The 21,863-nt window shown below is 37.6% G+C and overlaps 1 protein-coding gene across 2 annotated transcripts in view; it reads right to left on the bottom strand.

Annotated features, from left to right (window-relative positions):
• LUZP2 (leucine zipper protein 2) overlaps positions 1-21,863 on the bottom strand; it is a 365,156-nt gene that overhangs the window by 59,082 nt on the left and 284,211 nt on the right. For both annotated transcript variants that reach the window (XM_045825733.1, XM_045825732.1), the window contains exon 7: positions 20,526-20,588. In XM_045825733.1, the coding sequence (XP_045681689.1) occupies positions 20,526-20,588 (63 nt within the window). The remainder of the gene's footprint in view (positions 1-20,525; positions 20,589-21,863) is intronic.

Below are 21,863 nucleotides of genomic sequence, written 5' to 3'. Positions count from 1 at the left end.
CAGGGGCAGGCAAAGAGTTCTTATTTTATTTAGGAGTGTTCGGTGAAAGTTCTATTCTGTGTACAACAAAGCAAGTATGTGGAGACCTGATCCCCGGCCCCCCACCACCTACTCCAGTCACTCATAAGGTGGAGGTTGCTAAGGGAGAGCCGAGCTAAGAAGACCAGATGCTACCACCGCCAGGCATGCTGACATAGAGCCACGGTGCCCTTCAAGAAGAAATATGCAGTTGTCCTCAGTGCCAGCCCAGGGGTAAGGGAATACAGGTTCTGCCCAAGGAGAGAGGCAGACCTTAAGCATGATGAGCTCTGCAGGTAATTAAAAACAGTATTAAGAATTAACCAAGTAAAGAGATGCCAGAAAGAAATGGTAGGGAAAGAAAACAGAAGAAAAACACAGATTTAAGTAATGGAAAACTATAAGAAGGCAAATCGTCAGTGGCTCAGTGTTCACTGTGGATGAGGTGGAAGGGATGAGCCTTGCAAGCCATGTACTAAGGAGGCCAGACTTAGTCCTATAGAGGGAATGGACAGGTATTGGTGGGCTCAGAGGTGGAATAATGGGCAAATGTATAACTTAAACAGGCAGTCCTTCTTTTGACAGTGAGGAAGATGCTTGGAGAAGGACAGACTGAAGGCAGCAAGCCCTGCCAGTAATTCAGGAATGGAAAGCCTAAAGTGACACTGAGAATGTAAAGATGTAGAACAATATTTACAAGAAATATTTTACAATCACTTTTTCTGTGGTTATAAATAAATGTGCAGTCATGTTGGAAACATTTTTCTGCCTCTTACTGTAGGCCTCTCTGAGTTCCAGAATAAGATAAGTAAGATCACCTGCTTCATTTCTTTCAGGCTTTCCCATTACGAAAACAGCAGGGAGGAGGAGAGAACCACGCAGAAAGAATGCATTTTGACATCCAATTATATTGCTAATCTCTGGAACTCGCAAATAGGAGTCTATTCAGGGAACTGTGCTTCTTGCCAGTGACATCTGACAATTAATGCTAAAATGTGGTTTCCAGCTTGCAAAGGACTTAGGATTTCAACTGCACAGATTTAAAGAGAAGAACTGGCACTCATTGCTTTCCACAGCAGTGCACTCAAAATCAAAACCTTGCTAAATGTAGATATGGGCATAATCTGTATTAATGGTGATCTATCCTTATAGCCTGAAATTAAATTCAGCACAGTACCAAATAGCAAAGTTCAAGTCCCAGTCATGAAATAGAAGACACCCCAATTTATCTGACTTAGGCACATCTTGCCTCTCTGACCCCAGGTCTCAGCTGCAGCCAGGTCACTACTATCTCCCTTCACTCTTTGCCAAATTCAAACCCCCCATGCTCTCTCATGCACTAGGCTGTCTGATCATGCTGTTCCATCTGCCTCCAAAAAACACCAGAAACATCTCCAATGTTCACACTTGCATAAACCTTCCAAAGTCAGTTGAAACCTCAGCTTTCCCTCAAAATCTATCTTAAATGTTTCATCCATAACACCACACCCTCAGCCATACCCAAAATTGATATTGGGTTTTCCAATATTCCTCCTCACTACTTTGTATCAATTCTCACATACTGCAGTTTGTCCTTATGTGTGTACATATACATATTTTACAAGTATGTTTATGCATAATTATACATATGTAATTATGCATAAACCATATGCACATATTTAAAGTTTTTTATTTAATTGAAATTTGTATAAAATAATGTTTGGGTGCAGGGGCTCCTGAAGTCAGTGTCCTCATCTCACAGAGCTGTCTGCAGTCTGTGGTTGATACAAATTGAATTGACCTTAAAGCAGTAGTTCCCACATTTTTCTTTACATTGAAATTAAGTAGAAAGCTCCAAAAAGTACTTTATGTCTTTACTCCACCCCTGCATTTTTTTAAATAGGCTGAGGGCTATTAAAAATTTAAGAGCCTAATAGCTATTAAATGGTTAAATAATTTAATTTCTGGGCTTTAGAAATTTAAAAAGTCTCCACATGATACTAACGTGTATAGAGTTTGAAATCATTGCCTTAAAAATTTGGTGTGAAGATTATGCGATCTCACATGTGTGAGTTAGTACCACATTGTCCGCCAAATACTAGACATTTAAAATAATAGTTACTTCCCTGGGTGGACTGAGCACTGGACTATGAACCAAAGGGTCACTGGTTCAATTCCCAGTCAGGGCACATGCCTGGGTTGCAGGCCAGGTCCCTAGTGGAGGGCACATGAGAAGCAGCCACACATTGATGTTTATCTCCCTTTCTTTCTCCCTCCCTTCCCCTCTCTCTAAAAATAAATAAATAAAATCTTTAAAAAATAATAAATAAATTAAAATTAAAAATAAAATAATAGTTGATATTACTATTTGTGGACATTTTTGAATAGGAAAAACATGTCACTTATTTTTGTTCCTGGCGCAAATATAGGTGAGATACTTAAAACAGGGATGGCGGACATCATCATTTTGGATTAAATAAATTAGAACAAATTAATATTAGACGAGTTTCTCTCCAAATAGGATTGTAGGATTCTGTTGGGCAAGGTGGTGCAGAAACAGGTAACCACCACAGGACGCAGAATGGGACAGCTGAGCGCAGAGCACTGTGAACAGTACAGAGGAGAATGGGGAGAATGAATTTTCTCTGATTGAAAAAAAGAAAATAATAAAATGACAAAAGAGGAGGATAATAAGAGCTAATTTTTGTAATACATTTGATTCTCCTCTAGGTATTACACAAAACTATGAACGCTCTGATTTTACGCATTGAAGAAGTTAAAACCCTGCAGTTGAAAATTTGCCCCAAATTACCCTAGTTGGTGACACATTCAGGATTGTTTTCTGGGTCATTTATACTCTAAATTCAGAGTATTTAACTGGCATGATGAACTATAAAAACAAAGAATTGCTACACACTTCTCATCAAGAGAGATTTATATGGATTTCTTACACAGACATTCATGGTTCAATGGCATAAGGGATTGTACACTAACTACTTGGGGTATGTTTCCATACCCATCAGTTGGTCAGTTCTCACTGAATCAGTATTATGTTAAAAATAAATTACAATGAAACAAAAATGATTGTTTTCTCTTTCTCTATATTTGTGCAATTACAGTCCATGATTAATATACTTTCCTCTCAACACAGAAACTAACCAGATAAAACTTCAAAATAAGAAATGAGCAAGAGCAAGTATAAAGGAATCATGGATAATAACAAGGGGGGATGGAATCAGAAGGGGGGTGGGAAGGGCTGCGAGGTGAGCTGGGATGGGGGTAAAAGGCAGAAAACTGTACTTGAACAACAATTAAAATTAAAAAAATACAAAGAAAGAAATGATATAATTTACTGTGCAAAATTTTGAATGAAAATTCTATCACTGTTTTTGGAAAATCCTATCAGAATTAAGAAAAGTAAAACCCAGTTATGGTACCAGGGAAAGCTTGGTAGAATTACGAAATATAATGCATTGCTAGTCAACACCTCAAGGTGCCAGAGCACCTTCGCATACGAGTGCTGGAAGGAAATGGACTTCCCATATTTTCCTCAAATAATGAGAAGATTCATGTGCCCAGTGGGATATACCCTGTGGATTACATTTATGTCCCTCTTATCTAAACACAATAGTTCCTCTCAATCCTTTCTCAGGCTTGCCTACAGCAACATGAAAAAAGGGGATAAATTCATCCTTCCAGTTCTATTTGCATGTATTTCAAAAAACAATCCAGATGAGAAGATGAAGGCAACCAGCATTTGCCAACTGCCTACAAGGCTGCTGATTCACATTACCAATCTGTACACACGTCATTTCTGTAGTGTAGTGATGACGTCCACTTTGTAGTTGGGAAAAGAGCTCAGAGCGATTATGCAATACCTACTTAAGAGTAAGAAGAGCCTGGGTTTTATCCCAGCTTCTTGTAGAACCACAAATACTTGGTTATCAATATTATGATCAAAGGAAAGTAATTTTTTTTTGTTTCTGGAAAAATAATAGCTGATATTTGTGCTATTAATATGTGCCAGAATACTATAAGTTGATATTTTCCTTGTATCACATCATTAGATTCTCAAAAAAAAAACAACCTATGACATAAAAGCTAACATTAATCTCATTTTATAGGTGAGAACAAAGACATGTTTACTCACCTCCAAATCTGTAATGAAATTGACAGTATTAAATGGAGAGATCTGAATCCAGAGTCTCTGCTGTTAACTGCTGCCTCTTGTATGGGTTGGAGATGAAGATTGCAAGACCAGTTTTGAATAAAATACAGGCTCAATAAATGTTTAAAACAGGTAAGACCAACCCAAGGGCTCCCATTTTTTTCATTACTTAGAATATTCAAGTCTTCCTCTCCTTTCACAGCCTAAGAGATGACTTTAAATGAGAAAACTCTTATACCCCATTAAGCAGCAGTACAGTTTCCAGTCTCATTAAACTGCTTATTAAAATGCATATGAAAATATTAGACTGTGATGTGTTTGGGGGAGATTTATTCCCTGAGTATATTTCTACACATCGACCTCTTTTTCCCCTCTCATTTTGTCCTTCATTTACTTTAAAGTCAAAAGAAATTTAAATTGATAACTGCTAAAAAACAAAAATAGAAATAGAAATAAGTAAAACAGAACCAGAAACTACAGGCTTCCTGATCAGTCAGAGGAGCCCGCATAGTGTCAAATTGTCTGCCTCACTGGCGAGAAAGATAACCCATTTGGGACCAATGGGAGGAGATCAAGTTATACAGGGAGGTTGATTTTCACATACAAGCCAGCAGGAACTTGAACCTTTCCCCACCAACACAGAGACACACTATCCATAAAAAATATTGATACTTTTCTCTAAAAATTGTTAACGACACCATCAATGTCTGTCACGATTTGGCGCAAGCTGTCTTCCCCATCTCTTCTCTTGCTTCCTTCCACATGCACCACCATATGTTTCAGCACATTCTATGACAATTTGTAAAACAGTGATGCATGTTTAAACAACCCCACCTATGCCTAGCCTGTACTGTCTTGTCAATAAAGACAGCATTTCTCACGTGCTCTTTGACGCTCCCCTTCCTTTCCACAAATATTTACTGAGTACCTAGCAAGTGCAGTCTTCGGTGCAATGCGTTCAGGATCTAATCCCATGTCACTCTTCGTAAAGCTTGTCCCAAAGTTTACTGAATTTTGAGTCTCCCCTCACTGACCCCTGCCCCAAGAGTGGAAGATGAAGTGCTCATGAAACACTTGCCATGTGGTAATAGAATTAACTGTAAGCTAGCCTGTGTCCCTTCCTTCCCAGAGGGCAGAGAAATTTGTCACACAGCTTTGTCTTTGTTATGTGTGATGCGGGAAGAAGGACATTAAATAATAAATATAAATGCTGTCTTTCAGAGGTCCGTATGCAAATGAAATGCTAGTAAGTTAAGTAAAAGGTCTGAAAGAGAACTCACATCACCTGATTTTAAATGCTGGTTCTTTCGCCTACACCATGTCTACAGAATTTTAAGATTTAAAAAAAAAAAAACAAAAAAACCATCTTTCACATCAGATATTTTAAATACCTAGAAACGTACAAGTTAAAGTGTGGCCCATAGGCCATCACAGCCAGTACTCTCTAGGGTAACGAGATACTCAGGAGCCCCCTACACATGGTAAAATTACAAAACAGCAGCTAGAACACCCTTAGTTAGTAATCGGGGGGATTATTGTTAAAACAGCTGGAATTGAATAGAAAATGTCCAAGACTATAATTGATTGCTACAGGGCTCTTACAAACTAGTGTAACATTAAAATCCAAGCACCCTGCACATAAAAGGGCTCACATAACTGTAAACAGAACTATATAATCACCATTATCAACAATGTATCTGAAGTAAAAACACATTCAATAAATGAAGAAAAGGGGAGTGATGTCATATTGAGTTAATATATCTCTTCTGTTTAATTTGAAACAAGAAGGGAGTTCAGATAGCTACTTTTAATATCACTTTTAAAAATTTTACAGATTTTAATGAATACATTATTATATCAGCTTATCAAGTTTATTCAAGATAAAACCAAATTACTATAGCAAAGGCCTCTTATATGTCTGTTTAAGATTAGAGACAATTTTTATGTTATTTCCACAAACAACGTATTCAAGTCATTTGAAAAAAGAATGAAATCTTTCATGTCTCTGTCCCCAGACAATGGTCAACAGCAATTTTGTTAAGAAACTATTGAGTTCTTGGTTTCTATATCAATTTATTTTTTAATTAAAGTAATTGTATAAATATTTTATATATATATATATATATATATATATATCTCAACAATTTCATTTCTGTAAAGCTATTATGGCCTTAGTCCTTGATCAGTACTAACAAAAATGAAATATTTTCTCTCCAAACTGTTCTTATTTTTCATTCATTTCCAAATTGCTGAAACAAATACATGTGCCTGAAATGAAGGGGATGCACTGTTCTTCCTCCTGTCTTCCCAGGAGGCTCTGTATTTTAAAGGAGGAAAAGGGCCTAGAATGTGATTTTACACAACCCTGTGACTGTGAAGTATGAGGAATGTGACTAAGAAAACAATTGTTTAGACTCTGAAAATGTGATCTGCTATAACCTGGAGAAGTAAATTATCCTCTGCAAAAAAAAAAAATCAACTCACTGATAATGAAATGTGTGTAAAATATTCTGTAAAATTAATTGCATATTGATCTCATTTGATCCTGCTGAATAACTCTGAAGCATGTGGGTTTATCTTATTCATAATTTTCTGGCAGAGGGATTGATACCCAACAAGGCTAAGTGGCCCCTTTAATTCAGTTTCCAGGTAAGTGAAACAGTTAATAAAGACCCCCAAGGCCCTGACTGCAACTGTATGTCTTCTTACCATCTCAATGTACATCTACTAAGGAAGAAAAACTGGACAAAATAGTCAGTAGATGATGCTTAAGACTGATATAAGAATTTTTATACACAGACTAGTCCAAGTTGTAAAAGAGTCTTTTTTAGAAGTGCTTTGTTTTGTTTTCTTCTTCTTGCAGCAAACACACATCCAGAGCCCACAGAAAGTGCTTCTTCACTGTGCTCTGTGGCTTCTTTAACTTGTGGCAAGAAGTACTGACTAAGCAAAAAGATTTTACCCAAAACATGTCATAGAGTTTCCACTCATCACTTACTGTACCCTGTATGGATATTTTCAGCCTCAGGAAACTTTGACATTTCTATTTCTGGTGGCAGACTAGTGATGGTTAGAGGCAGGGTGGAAGGAGATGCTACTTGTGACTGATAAAAGGAGAGATTATGCAATTGGGGAGAAAATGGAAAAATGTGTGTGGCTGACTAAATGTTGGCTTCTGGCTAAGTAGCGTGAGTTCAGAGCAGTGGAATATTTTTTATTACCTATTCAAATATTACACCTCACTTCACCTCCCAGTTTATTTCACTGACAGTAATTAACTGAGTTCCACCCTTGGTTAAAGCCACAATGTTTCTAGGACTTAAAAATCAATTACATCATGAACTCCAATTTTCCTTTTGAAAGGATGTTAGAAAAGTGGACACAGAGAATAAAAAAGGCAAACAGAGTCCAACACCAGAGAAGGAACAACAACAGCAAAAAAAAAGACTGGGGAAACGCATTAGAGAGACGAGCCTGTGGGAATCAGGTTGGTATGTAAAAAAGTCACCTACAATTGGGAGTGAGAAGGGGATTCTTGAACAGTCAGAATGTTGTAAGGAGGGGAAAAAACCCACATCGGAATATTGTGAACATTAGTCACTGAACATCTATAATCAGGGGCATAGCTGGCAGGGAGAATAGCCAAGACTGTGCAAGAGACAAGAATGAAAAGTGTTCCAGGACCTTTCTCATGTGAAGGTTCTATGTTCCTGAAAATGCACATAATAACTTGACTGAACTTGTTTCTCACATGGGGTCTGTGCGGTCCAAATGACGATGGTGGAGACAGAGAGTGCTGAAATCTTTCTCTAAGAGACCTACTAAGGGCAATAATTGAAGTGGTAGTGTTGCCATAGTGAAAGACTCACAGGAGGTACTACTCAGGGATTCTGTTCTCACCTTCACTAACTGCACATTCCTTTGTGTAAACTATGGAGAGATCTTCTTATTACAATTTCTCTAAATTGTGTCTGTTTAAGCAGCTTTCTATGCAGTTACCTTTGGAAGTAATCAGCTTCTTGTCTTTTGCAGGCTTTCATTAACAAACGCCCTGGTAAATGAGTAACAACAATGATATGTGAACTGAAGTAAATCGAGTCAATTCATGAATATGCCTCAGAAACTTCTCGTGCCATGACAAAGGAGAGCATCTAGATATGTTACTAAAATGTGCAAAAGGAGGACAACACCTTGCTGTTGGTTTCTGAAATTACAGTTGGCATCAACATTAAGGTGAAGAATATGGAAAATAAGGAATTTTTAAAACATAATTGTATAATGAGTAAAATTACTGTATATTTTCTTCACTCTTCTTTCCTATTATCTTACATTAAAAATGTTTAGAATAGAGACACTAGTGTAATGGTTCTATTCTTTAATTAGAGATGGGAAGCTACTTGAGGATGCCGCTTGTTCCTGAGCAGTACTTCCAAGGAGCTCAAATTTGATTCTACAACAGGCCATGATGTCTAATCTACACTTTAAAATCTAAGGTGAGTTCTTAGAAACAAGTGTTGACCTTGCAGTATGCAGCACAGAAGAAACAAATATCCCACATTAAAAAAATTAATGTGCTGAAAATGGAAGTATATGGGACCCAAGAAACCAGTGCATTAGTTGGGCTTCATTGTTCTTGCAACTGAATTGGTCATCTCTCAGGCAAGTCCTACATGGAGTGATTTCCCTAACAGTCTCACAATGGCACCACTGCTCTGTATATGCTCCAAGCAAGGAAATATGCAGAGTCAGCTGAGCCTAGTAAAGGCTGGGGGTTCCTCTCAGTGAGAGGACAGCTTGCTAATCCATGACACGCAAGCAACAAGATCAATAGGATAATTGGTTGGTAGGGAGGTCAGCAGTTCAAGGCTCACCCTACCCTCTCAGACCCAAGGAGAAAAATTCTAGGGTTGGTCTAAAGTTAATTGTCTTTACTTTGATTTTCTGCACTAAGATGACCACTTTTGCTGTATTCTCTTAATATTCCTTGGTTTATAGACTACATATTTACAATGTCTTTGCAGATAAATAACAATTATTACTTACTGGAACAGTAAGACAATAGTGAGAAAATCCTGCGAGAGTAGCTTTCAAGAGACTGAAGGGTGGTCTTCATATGTGTAGGCCAACTATAGAAAGCTCATTCAGGGATGGCAGATAGGTTTATATTGAGTACCAACTATGACTGACTTTGGGGAGCTGCTTCAGGACATGGAATGGGAATAATTTTGAGGCTAGCTGCAAGCTCAGTGGGAAAGAGTACCATGACCCATTAATTAGCAAGATGTGGAATAGGCACAGAATGGGAAATGGAACACACAAAGGTATTCACTTCTAAAAATGATTTTAAATTGTTTTGTTTTCCTATGTGATAGGCCACATCATTTTTCCAAATCTTGAATTATTGGTAAATTTAGTTAAAATGGTAAAATTTTAAGAATATTAAAATTATAAGTATTTTCAAAAAATTATTTGTAACATAGTCAACAGTGTGGCGATTAGAAAAGACACCTCAGTTTTCCACTGAGGTGAAAAGACACCTCAGTTTTCCAGTTTATTTCCAGAGTAAGAAATAAAAAGACGAACTTGGAACGATGAGCATAGTGTGACCAATACTAGCCAGAGAAAGCTCTGTTTATCATTCCCTAAAAGAGCTTAGAATAGTAGAAGGTTAAGGTCAATATTCAAAGCGATAGTTCTTAAACTGTTAAATCTGGGTGCTTATAGACAATTTAATAATCTGATAATTTATACAAGACTCCTATTCAAAAAATTGCCATACACAAACTATAAAAATTGTAAAAAAATTCTGAGTCAATATCTTCACGTAATGTGCCCTTTGAATTTAAATGAGGAATCACGAATCTTGGTCAAATGGAAAAAACACTGCCCAATGCCTCACAGGAAATACCTGCTCAGTCAATAATTTTCAACAGATGAGTGAAGTCAGGAAATGTGTATTGAATTTGTACAATCGTAGATAAGTCACTTTAAGACTCTGGGTTTGGATGCTTTTTAAATATTGTATTTTTAGTGACTTTCAGTATTTGGGATATTCCCAATGTTTTTTTTGAGAAAAAGTATTTATTAAACTTAAATATGTTAGGATTTCTGATAAGAAATATGTCTCCTTTAAGAATCTGTATATGTACTTTATTATCTGGTGAATATTTTTAAAAGTTAAAAATAATGGAGGCCAGTTGGCTTTTGTGTTTTTAGCTTGGAAGCAACAATGTTACCATAAACCAGTCAGTCAGAGTGCCAGGAAGTCTCCTCCATCAGCCAAGGTGGTGGCAGGGGGAGTTTCTCACACTGACTGCATGAAAACCTAGCAGCCTACCCAAATAGAAAGGAAAGCCCTTCCCCCTACTCCCTCCGGTACCAGACTGGGGGTGGTACTGCGTAAAAGTAGGCACATGGGACATAGAAGTCAAAATTGCACAGGAGGAGGTTCTGGACCAAAGAAACCTGTCAGTCTAGCCTAGCAGAAGGAAGGGATTGGTGGGGAGGTGGACCTACTCAAAGCGTGCAAAAGTTTGGGAAGTTGATTGGTCATTTTGAGAAAGCACCTCTTACACCCTAGATCTAAACTAATAGAACCCCAGGGGAATGAAGAGGATTTCTCTCTTTCTCGTGATGTGAACTCACATGGTGCACTCGCCAGTTCTCTTCATGAGCTCCATGCCCCAAATAGTCACGTGGCCCAAGGTCTCCAGGATGGATCCTCGCTATCTGCTACCTACCTGGTGACTCACTAGCCCCGGCATTTGTGTGCCTTCTCACCCAGGAGCAAGTGGCCATACAGTCGTGGCAACTGCTGGCCCATGGCCATGCCTACTCCACAGGCAGGCTATAGGAGGGAGCTGAAATGGACAGAGCTGGGAACAAGCAAAGCTACCTGAATGGGGACTGTGACCACTTAGCAGCTGCCTGTAGGCTCCAAAGTACTGTACTTTAAAATGGAGCAGGAACTCTGGGCCTTGCTGAGGGCTGTTGAACTTCTTCCACAGCTGAAAGAGGAGATGGTCTTTGAGAAAGGAGTCCACCCTTCTCCCATGTCACAGAGCACCTGAATACAACCTCTTTCCTTTGGCACCAGCATCTGCCTCACCAGTTTGGCTTTTGTGGTGATTGGCAGGCAAACCTCTGTGGTTTTTGTTGTTGTTCTTGTTGTTGTTTGTTTGTTTAGTGACAACAAGGCTGAAAAGTTAGGCTGATTTAGACAATGTCAATTAGTTCTCTCCTGTTTTCTATAAGAGAGCATGCCCTTATCCAGTAGTTTTAAAAACTCCTAGAATGGATCGCTGCCATATAGGGAGCCAGAAAAGAAGTCTCTATCCCAAACTGGTGCCAATTCAATACTGAAAGCATCTTATTTGTGAAACAAAAATTATGTTTTTAAGGAAATGCACTGAATTTAGTTGCCAACACTCAGTACGTTGTTTAAGTCACTAAGGTATATTCCCATCTATGCATTTTTGCCAGTCAGATCTTTGAGTGCATTAAAAATCATTTTTGAAAGTATAATATATAAATCATTCTAAGATACAAAACAGGAATATAAGAAGGGCAAACGTGGTAGCGGAGTTACAGACTTAGGTTAGAATTAAACTCTGCATCTTTCTAATGCTGTGATTTCAGACAACCCTCTTAGCTTCTCTGAATGCTATCTTTCTGATCCATGCTGAGGTAGCAGGATTACCTACCCTGATTAAACTCACCATTTATGTTGAGGTGCAAAGGGATGTGTTTTGAAAACTTCAACATTTTTTGAATTATGTAAGAAAACACAATTAGTAACCCCTTTAAGCAATTCTGCAAGGCACCTACACTTTTAGGGCCAAAGCTCATTTAATTGGAGATGAACTGACACATAGCAAATGGCATTGAAAATGCTTTGTTCATTAAAATGGTTTATCATGTAAATGAGAAAAATGTAAGTTAATGAGAGACAGATGTACAAAAATTATATATAATTTACACAAGGGTTTAAAATTAAGGGGCGACTGCTTCACATAATTAAAGTCATCAGAAATAATTTGACATTTGTTGGTGGCCATACATGGAAATCCATGCGGCGATGTTTCTGTTTGCAGGAGCAGACAGCTGCAGAGAGAGCACGTTGAGCACATGTGGTTTCTACAGGAAATACCAAGGAAAACACATGTGATTTGGATGACTGGGTTTCAGGAAAAAAAAGGATACAGCTGGTGAATCACCAAATAGGCCAGAATTTTGATACAATGGTATAAATAAATCTAACAGAAACAGTTATCAAAGGAATAACTATACATCCCTGTCCAATAGGCTTGATCCATAATGCTCCAGCAAGTCAGTTGCACTTGAAATAAACAAACTGAATAGAATAGTGGTGGCTTCCATTTGTTAATAAATTTGCTTAGCGAGTAAGTATTTTGGTGGCTTTGAGTGTCAAATATTTCAAGGCCTCAATTCACTTGCTATGCAGTGAATCCTACTGTTACAGGGTGCAGCCAAGAGGGGGGCCTCAAATAGGGATTTGGAATGGGGTCCAGAACTCAAGGTGTCCAGGAGATTTTAGGATGTCCTCACCCCCCCCTCCACGCCCCCCAGGTGTGGGTTGGGGGAAGGGACAAATGGAGCAGGGCCATTGAGAGCTGTTTCACATAGCAACAGCCTTTCAGCTAACCTCTGGTGTGGTCATTTAACATATCTATAGCCTTTGGCTGGTCACTTAGATATGTTAAATAGCTGTGGCCACCAGCTCTGAGCCAGGGGAATGGAAGTAACTTCCCCACCAAGAGGTAACTGGGGGCAGGTCCCCAGAGCTACAGCGCCTGCATGGGAATTTGGAGATGATTGGCTCCTTGACATGGGGCCACACCTGCCCAGACTCATGATGGCAGCCCAGTAAAGCTGGAAGCCTTTGAGAGTACTGGCAGGTGTGACTGATTGTAGGAGGAGTCAGAAATGGGGCTGCAGAGGAAGATTGGCACGGGGATTAAAACCCAGACTCAGCAGCCATTGGAGAGAGAACCAAGAGTCTTTAGCAGAGTGAGGACTCCCACAGCCCTGAGAGAGAGAATCACCATGCGGCTTTCGCAGAGAATCGCCACTTGGCTTTGGCCGAGTGGCGACCGCCCTCCCCGCAGCTTTGTGGGGAGAACCATGCAGTTTTGGCTGAGTGGGGACTCCTGTGGCCCTAGGAGAGAGGACCACGCGGCTGGAGCAGAGATCCCGGCGACTCAGCTGAGGGTGCCAGGAACCGAGGGAGGCCTACTAGCCTAGCACAGCTGAGCCATGGACTTCTATTTCCTTTCCTGAGATATGGTACTTTGGACTGGGCAAAGGGGGAAGGAAGGACTGTGTCTGTTTGTGGGTGTTTTAATAGACTTTAGGATTTTTTTTAACAAAGTGGTTCTTTTTTAAAAAAAGATTTTATTTATTTATTTTTAGAGAGGGAAGGGAGGGAGATAGAGAGAGAAACATCAATGTGCAGTTGCTGGGGGTTATGGCCTGCAACCCAGGCATGTACCCTGGCTAGGAATCGAACCTGGGACACTTTGGTTCCCAGCCCGCGCTCAATCCACTGAGCTACGCCAGCCAGGGCTGACTTTAGGATTTTTGATGAAGACATTAGGTCACTACTTTAAGTTTGTATAGCATTAAATAAACATTTCCTTTCCTTTTCACGAATCTCTGGCATTGAGAGACATCTTTCCTATAGACGACAGACACAGAGGACCTGGGGGTTTCTTTCAGTAATAGTATATTGTCCCAGGCCCTCCTTGTTGTGCTCTGTAATACTATGACTTGTTCTCACTTCTCGGGGACTGAAGTGAAGATTGGATGGTACAATGCACTGGGTCAGTGTGAAACGCTAACATACATGATATTAATTGCATGTAAATTAATATCATAAGACATGATTTTATCATTAGACTAAAAACCTTCATATGAGCACTAATTTAAGTATTTTTCTATTTTATTTCAAATAATGAAAGGCATTATGGTATTATTGAATTCATTTTGTTCAGTAAGTAAGAGCAACAATCACAAATCCAGCATCCTTCAGTGTAGGTCTGTCATAGATTTTTTTCATGAAACAAATTGAAAAATCCAAATTGAATGTCTCAGAATGTTGGAAAGTAGAGGAAAGAATGGATATGGGGAACAAAAACAAAAGCCCACCCACCTGAAACCTAAGGAGAGGATAACAACAAAGAGTTCATAAGTACAAGATGACAAAGCAAAATGGAATGCTCGATGTGGGCGGCAATGAGTAACCGATGTTTGACAAGGACACCAGGAACACACAACAGGGAAAGGACAGTCTTTTCAGTAAGTGGTGTTGGCAGACCCAGACAGACATATGCTGAAGGGTAAGACTGGACCCCTCTCTTTGACCACTCACAAAAATGAACTCAGAATGGTCGAAAGACTTAAGTGTAAGACTTGCATCCATAAAACTTCTAGAATAAAACATAGGAAAAAAGGTTCTTGACATTTTCTTGGCAGTGATTTCTCTTGTAAGAAACCAAAAGCACAGACAATGAAAGCTAAAATAAACCAGCAGGAATATATCAAACTAAAGAACTTCTGTACTTGAAAGGAAACAATCAGCAAATTGAAAAGGCAACTTACAAATGGAAAAAAATATTTGCAAGCCATGTATCTGCCCAAGGGTTAATATCTAATATATGTATATATATAAAGAACTCACACAACTCAATAGTAGATAAGCAAATAATACAATGCAAAAGTTAGTAAAAGACCTGAACAGATTTTTTTTTAAACAAGACGTACAAATGGCCAACAGGAATATAAAAAAGGTACTCAACATTACTAATTATCAGAGAAATGCAAAGCAAAACCACAATGAGACATAATGTCAGTCCTGTTATCAAAAAGATAAGGGATAAGTGTTGAAGAGGGTGTGGAGAAGAGAACTCTTACACACTGTTGGTGGCAATGTAAATGGGTACAGCTATTATGGAAATTAGTATGTTAGTTTTTCAAAGAGTTAAAAATAGAAATACTGTATGATTGGGCATTCCCACTTCTGTGTACATATCTCAATGAGATATCTGTGTAGCCATGTTCATTGTACTGTAATTCAGAATAATCAAGATATGAAATTAACCTATATGTCTTTCAATGGATGAATGAATAAATAAGATGGGGTATATATAGTCACTGGAATATTATTCAACCATTAAAAATAAAGAAATACTGCTATCTGTAACAACATGGTTGGATCTGGAGGTCGTTAGAATAAGGGAAATAAACCAAAGACAAATACTGTAGGGTATTGCTTGTATGTGGAAAGTATGGAACCTTAAAACACACACACACACACACACACACACACACACACACACACACACAAATATTCCCCCCTTAAAAAAAAAAACAAACACAAAGGAGATTTCATAGAAACAGAGAAGAAAATAGTTGCTGCCAGGGTCAGGAAGGAATGGGAAAGGGTTGATGGCCATCAAAGCATACAAAGTTGTGTTTATAAGAACAAGTTCTGAGGATCAAGTGTACAGCATGATGACTACAGCTAATAGTAGGATGTCATAGAATTCAAAGGTGGCTATTATCAAAAAGACAGAGATAACAAATTTTGGCAAGGGTATAAAGAAGAGGGAATACGTATACACTGTTGGTAGGAATGTAAATTGGTACAACTTTTAATACAGAGCAGAACTAAATCATTCTCACCTCAGACAAAAAAATAAGAGTTAACTATGTGAGGTGATTGGATACGTTAATTATGTTGACCTCGGTAACCATTCCACCATGTATGTGTGCAGCAAATCACCATGTTGTACCCTTTAAATATGTACAATAATGTCTGTCAATTATTCCTCAATTAAGTTATTAAATATCCAAATTCAAAAAAGTAATGTGTACTAGGTACCCTTACTTAGCATTTAATAGTTTTTAATAACTGTATTAAATTATTTTAGTTAGATACATGTTTAATATAAAACTATACTTCATTTCAATGTTTCTGGTTATATTTTGCTCCATTGTTTTGTTGACTAGGTTCCACTTATAGGTGAGAACAAACATTGAAATTAAGAACAAACTGACAGTAACCAGAGGGGAGGTGCGAAGGGGTAATGGAAGGAAAGGGGAGAAGGGTTGTCAGGAACACATATAAAGGACACTTGGACAAAGCCAAGGGGGGGTTGGATTGAGGCTGGGAGGTGGGAATGGCTGGGGTAGGGAGTAGGAGAGAATGGAGACAAATGTACTTGAACAACAATTAAAAAAAAAAAAAAAGAAATGAACATCTAAAAACCACCAGAATGCACATTAAAAAAAACTGTACTTCAAGTTAAAAATAATAAATAAATTTTGTTTCTTTTCTGTTCATTTTTTTGAATTTTATTTGTATTGTTGATGCTATCAGAGTTGTTCCCACTTTTCTCCCTTTCCCCACTTCCACCCATCCCAAGCCAGTCCCCGTATGGTTGTCCATGCCCCTGGATTGTGCATAGACATTGTTTGGTTAATCCCTCCCTGCCTCCTTTTCATCATAGCATAAACTGAAATCATAATGCCCACCTATACATATGAATCCTCACATATTTAAGCCACTTCGGCATGTAGATATCATGGAAAACGTTCATTTAAAGTTTCTTGAAACACAATTATAATTAAAGGATTTTTTATGTTTTAAAATTATGTGAAAAGTAGGATATATAATATACAGTAGTAGATACATATGTGTGTATATATATTAATCACAAAGCCTATTATACCTAAAGAAACTAGATTGAAATATTTCAAAATACTCTGTTTCTTCTTAGTGGTGGTATTTTAAATGTTATCTCTTCGCTTCATACTTTTTTGATACTTTTGAAATCTGCCTACAGTGAAAAAATCATATTTCTGGAATAGTAAAGAAGTGTATATGCAAATGTAAATAGAACAGCAAAAACAGAAAGCATGTATTCCAGAGACTATCAGCTCCAAGTGCAATCAAGAAGGATAAGAAGGAACCCCAGTCCTGGGCAGTTCATAGTCAGCAGGGCCTCACTGCTTTCTTTAGCAGAGAATGTTCACTACCGTTGGGAGCCTTCCCCCATCAAAAACCAGCTCTCAGGCATTAATAAGGATACAATTTATCAACATGCATTGCAGTTGTCAGCACATGACATTATTTTTAAAATAAAATTTAAGTGCTTCAGCAACAGGCATTGCTCTTTTAAAGTCTGTCTTTACCAAACCCATCAATTCTATTTAAAACTTAACAGATTCTCAGGGAAACTATTGGACATATTATCTTCCTTTGTGGGCTCATTTTTAAAGGTTCATAGGTGAATTTCTGTGGTCACAAAATCGTTAGGGTTAAATATATGAGTTTCTACTATCTACTGCCCTGATACATCAACATATGTATGTATATATGTGCATACATATGTATGTATGTATGCATTCATTCACTTAAAATACATTTATGCAAGACCTAAAGGTACATTGTGGCTATAGCAGCAAGCAAATCAGATGAGTTTACCATTACCGCTATCAAGATGAGTGGATAATTACATTGTAGCAGAAACTGTCTGTTGCTTGGTGTTGGTAACCCCCTTCCATTTTACTTTATGTAAAAAAGAAACAATCTTTCCCAACAAAAGCTGAAAACACTAAGGATTCACTTCTGCATGGATACATGACAAAGTCTGTAATGACTTGTTAAAATTTTTCTCTCCTTTTTAAAAATTGCAACACTAAACTCTGACTTTATACATAGCTGAAGGGGGGCAGCCTATAGATTTTTAGCCACTATCATAATACAAGGAGGCGTCAAATCTTAGAACAAGTTAGTAAATTGAGGATCATGTCATGGAAAGAAGAAAAACAAAAAAATAAAAAAGAAAGAGAGAGAGAAAATGTAGGTTCTTGTTGACATTGCTTAGCTCCTGAACAAGCTATAAAATTCTCATGCTTCTAGACCTCTTCTTATTTTATTTATTAAAAAACTTTCTGTTAAACATAGTTTAATCAGAGTATAATCTGAGGATATTCTAATTTACACAACTTCATAGTCTAGTCGTACCCAATTCACCTGATTTTATACACAAGTATTCCTCCTAAAATTACATGAAATAGCAAGGCTTATATAAAATGTCTCATTTCCAAGTCAAAAAGATTTTCAACAAACCAACATTTTAGAAATTTCTGAAAGGTGGTAAATTACTAATCTATATTCAACAATTATAATTTCTTTGTAATTGGCATGTTACAAAAAATAAATCACTGAACATTAGTATGCATGCTCATTTTCTTTTCCCAACTTTCCTTTCTATAACTCTTCAATTTGAGAAATTAAATTCAAAAGATTTTAAAAGTCTCAAGCCCTGGCTGGTGTAGCTCAGTGGATTGAGTGTGGGCTCAAACCAAAGTGTCGCAGGTTCGATTCCCAGTCAGCGTACATGCCTGGGTTGCAGGCCATGACCCCCAGCAACCACACATTGATGTTTCGCTCTCTCTCTCTTTCTCCCTCCATTCCCTCTCTAAAAATAAATAAATAAAATCTTAAAAAATATTTTAAAAGTCTCAAATGAATTTCTATCTTTACATAAATCTGGTTGTCTAATAGTTAAAATTTACCAGCTCTATTAAACTTGAATTTGTGCTATCACATTCCTGATACTAAGTTAAACTAACCCACAGACAACCAGAAAGTTCTTTGCAAACAAAAACACACACACATTTTCTATTGTAATTATTTACTGTTGATGACTACAAAAAGCTAAAGCAAAGCTGAATGTATGGGTTAAGACAGCCTGATCACAAGAGGCTCAGAATGAAAGATTAAGGTGAGAAAAGCAAATGTCCTGTGTCTCATACCTTTGTTTTATCTATTTATTTCATACAATGTGCACAGTGCTGAGGACAGATCGGTAAGCTCTAATGATAATCAATGAGCAGTGTCTTGGTGTTCTGGGGAATGTCCTGTTACAACTAAGGTCAAAGGAATGGAACGCCAGGGAGTGTATTTATGGAAGAGCAAGCAGTATGATGCACCTTGCACAGAACGAGTATTTATTTCATGAGTATCGGCTGACATAAAAGGAATGACTTCTCATGACTCTACACCAAAAGTGAAGGCACCAAAGAAGAGAGATAAGTCATTTCCTACAGTTTCCATTTTTTAAAAATTACAGGATTTTTCAACTCTTCTATAAAATGAAACATTATACCTCTTTAAACCTGACACTTATAGATTGAGCTGATCACCATTGTGGAAACACTTTTAAAAGCAATTACCGCACACAAATAATTTGTACTTGTTATTTTTTTAAACTAATTATTGTTCTTACAACTAAGAGCCTAATATCCTACCATTCTACTGCATTTGACTATGCAAATGTATCATAACCATAACAGTTAAGGGCACCTGGCTCTTATTTCTTGTGCTCAAAGGAGATAAAAATAAATTATCTTTAGTTATTCTTTGCTGCTATGACAAACTATCATAAACGACATGGTTTAAAACAACACAAATTTATTCTATCATAGTTATGGAAGTCAGAAGTCTAAAATGAATTATATGGGATTAAAATTATTGTGTTGGTTGGGCTGGTTCTTTCTGGAGGCTCTAAGGGAGAAATCATTTGTCTTTCCTTCCCCATCTTCTGTGGTCACAGAACTTTTTTTTCTTACTTAGGTCTTTTTGTCCCACTGTCATCAGGACTTGCGTGATGATATTTAGGAATCACCTGGATAATTTGGGATCATCTTCCCATTTCAAAGGTTTTAACTTAATCACATTTGCAAAGTTCCCTTTGCCATAAGAGATGACATTACCAGGTACCAGAGATTACCAAATGGATCTCTTTGGTGTGGGGTATTATTTATTATCATAACCACAGGTGGCAATAGATGTCTAACTATGCAGAGATCTTTATTGATTGTCTTATAAAGAAAGAAAAGGATCAATAATCAAAATCAAATAACAATAATTAAATATGAAAACCCTTAATGATATTTATGAAGGATCTCTGGAAGTTAAGAATGTAGGTTACCAGTGAACCTCACCTCTGTACACTTACTGGATACACACTCTCCTTAATGTAAATATTCCAAAAGATAATATTCCTCAATGCTGAATTACAGTAATTGGAGGTTACAAAGGGACTTTAAATACTTTGTAATGATGCCTGCCTTTGATTAAGAACATACCCAGGAAACCGTATCTGCATTTATCTCCATTAATTAAGTAGGTAATAAAATGAGAACATCTTAAATACAGTCAAATACAACTCTAATTTATGTGAACATCTGGAAATTTAAGCTAAATCATATTTTACATAATTTACAAACTGGGCTAACAAGGTGGAGGGGGAGGGAGAAAGATGCTCACCTTAAATAATAAATCCTTCTTCCCATAACGAAGCTCCTTCAGCTGCGCTTGGATTTTTTTTGACTGCAAGAGCAGAAACATGGATTAGTGCTTTAATTTCATTTACATTTTCAAACTTAATGATTAAAATTCTTTCAAACTTCACAAAAATAAACTTTGCTGCTAAGCAAAAGAGTCCATTGATTTTGGAAATGAAACAGAAAAGCTTAATCTCCACTTTGGGAGTAGGGCATCCGGTTATTCTAGGCAAAGTGAGAAAACCAAAGCCTGCTAAAAAACAAACAAACAAAACAAAACAAAAACATATTTTTAAAAGGTAATATTAAGAGAAAATTACTTACTCTTTTTCCTCTCATGGAAAGAATTTGTGTACCCAGGCCTGGCCAACACTAATTTTAATATGTTATTTTTGAGTTTTACAGGGAGGGGGAGGGAGGGAGAAAGGGGACGAGAAGCATTGATGGGAGAGAAAAACATCAGTTGGTTAACTTCCATTCATGCCTGAGGGAACAGCCGGCAACACAGCCATGTGCTCTGACCAGGAATCATACTGGTGACCTTTCATTCAGTTCCTGGGACAACACCCACCCAAGTGAGACACACCAGCTGGGCTGGCCAACCCCAATTTAAATGCTAAATATATCTCTGCAATTGTATGCTTTGGTTTTCACTGCTTATTTGTATTACTTATTAAGGGAAGATTAAATATGGATAAGTTTAAATTGTCCACCAATTTTGTATCTGACATGTGTTCAAGGAGAAGGCAGCAAGCAGAAGTGACAGGAGGTGAGGAAACGCTTAGAGGGCCAAGACGCTGAGTTTAAGGGTGCCTGCCCTTTGGAAGTATGAGCTTTTTAAGAGAGCCATTACTAATGCACAAATGCTTGTAACAGGAATCTCTTTCAGCAGACGTGTTTGGCTACCACATTGAAATACATTCTGGTAAACCACAGTGGATGAGCATGATTCCATTTTTCCAGAACAGATCCAAATTTGAACATTCTAACCTAAAAACCTCAGTCATTTGTCTCTCTGCATCAAGATTATTGGTTCCAATTTTTCAGTAGAAGAAATAGAACACAGATAGATTACCATAGTCACCTGAACAATGATGATTGAAAAAATCGTTGAGTGAGAACATAAAATAATGCAGTCACTTTGAGAAACAACTTGGCAACACAGTATAAGCATATACATACTGCATTATAGGGCAACCCTTTGTAGGTATCTACTACCCAAGAGAAAATACAATGTGTAGATGAGTGTTTAGAACATCTCTTTTCATAACAGTCAGATACTGGAAAAAACTGCATGTCCATTAACTGGTGAATAATAAAC

This window comes from Phyllostomus hastatus, unplaced genomic scaffold (assembly GCF_019186645.2).
Source record: "Phyllostomus hastatus isolate PE091 unplaced genomic scaffold, TTU_PhHast_1.1 phas_scaffold_585, whole genome shotgun sequence".
Classification (NCBI taxonomy): domain Eukaryota; kingdom Metazoa; phylum Chordata; class Mammalia; order Chiroptera; family Phyllostomidae; genus Phyllostomus; species Phyllostomus hastatus.
Note: the sequence above shows the minus strand (reverse complement) of the source record. Positions and strands in the feature narration are given on the sequence as shown.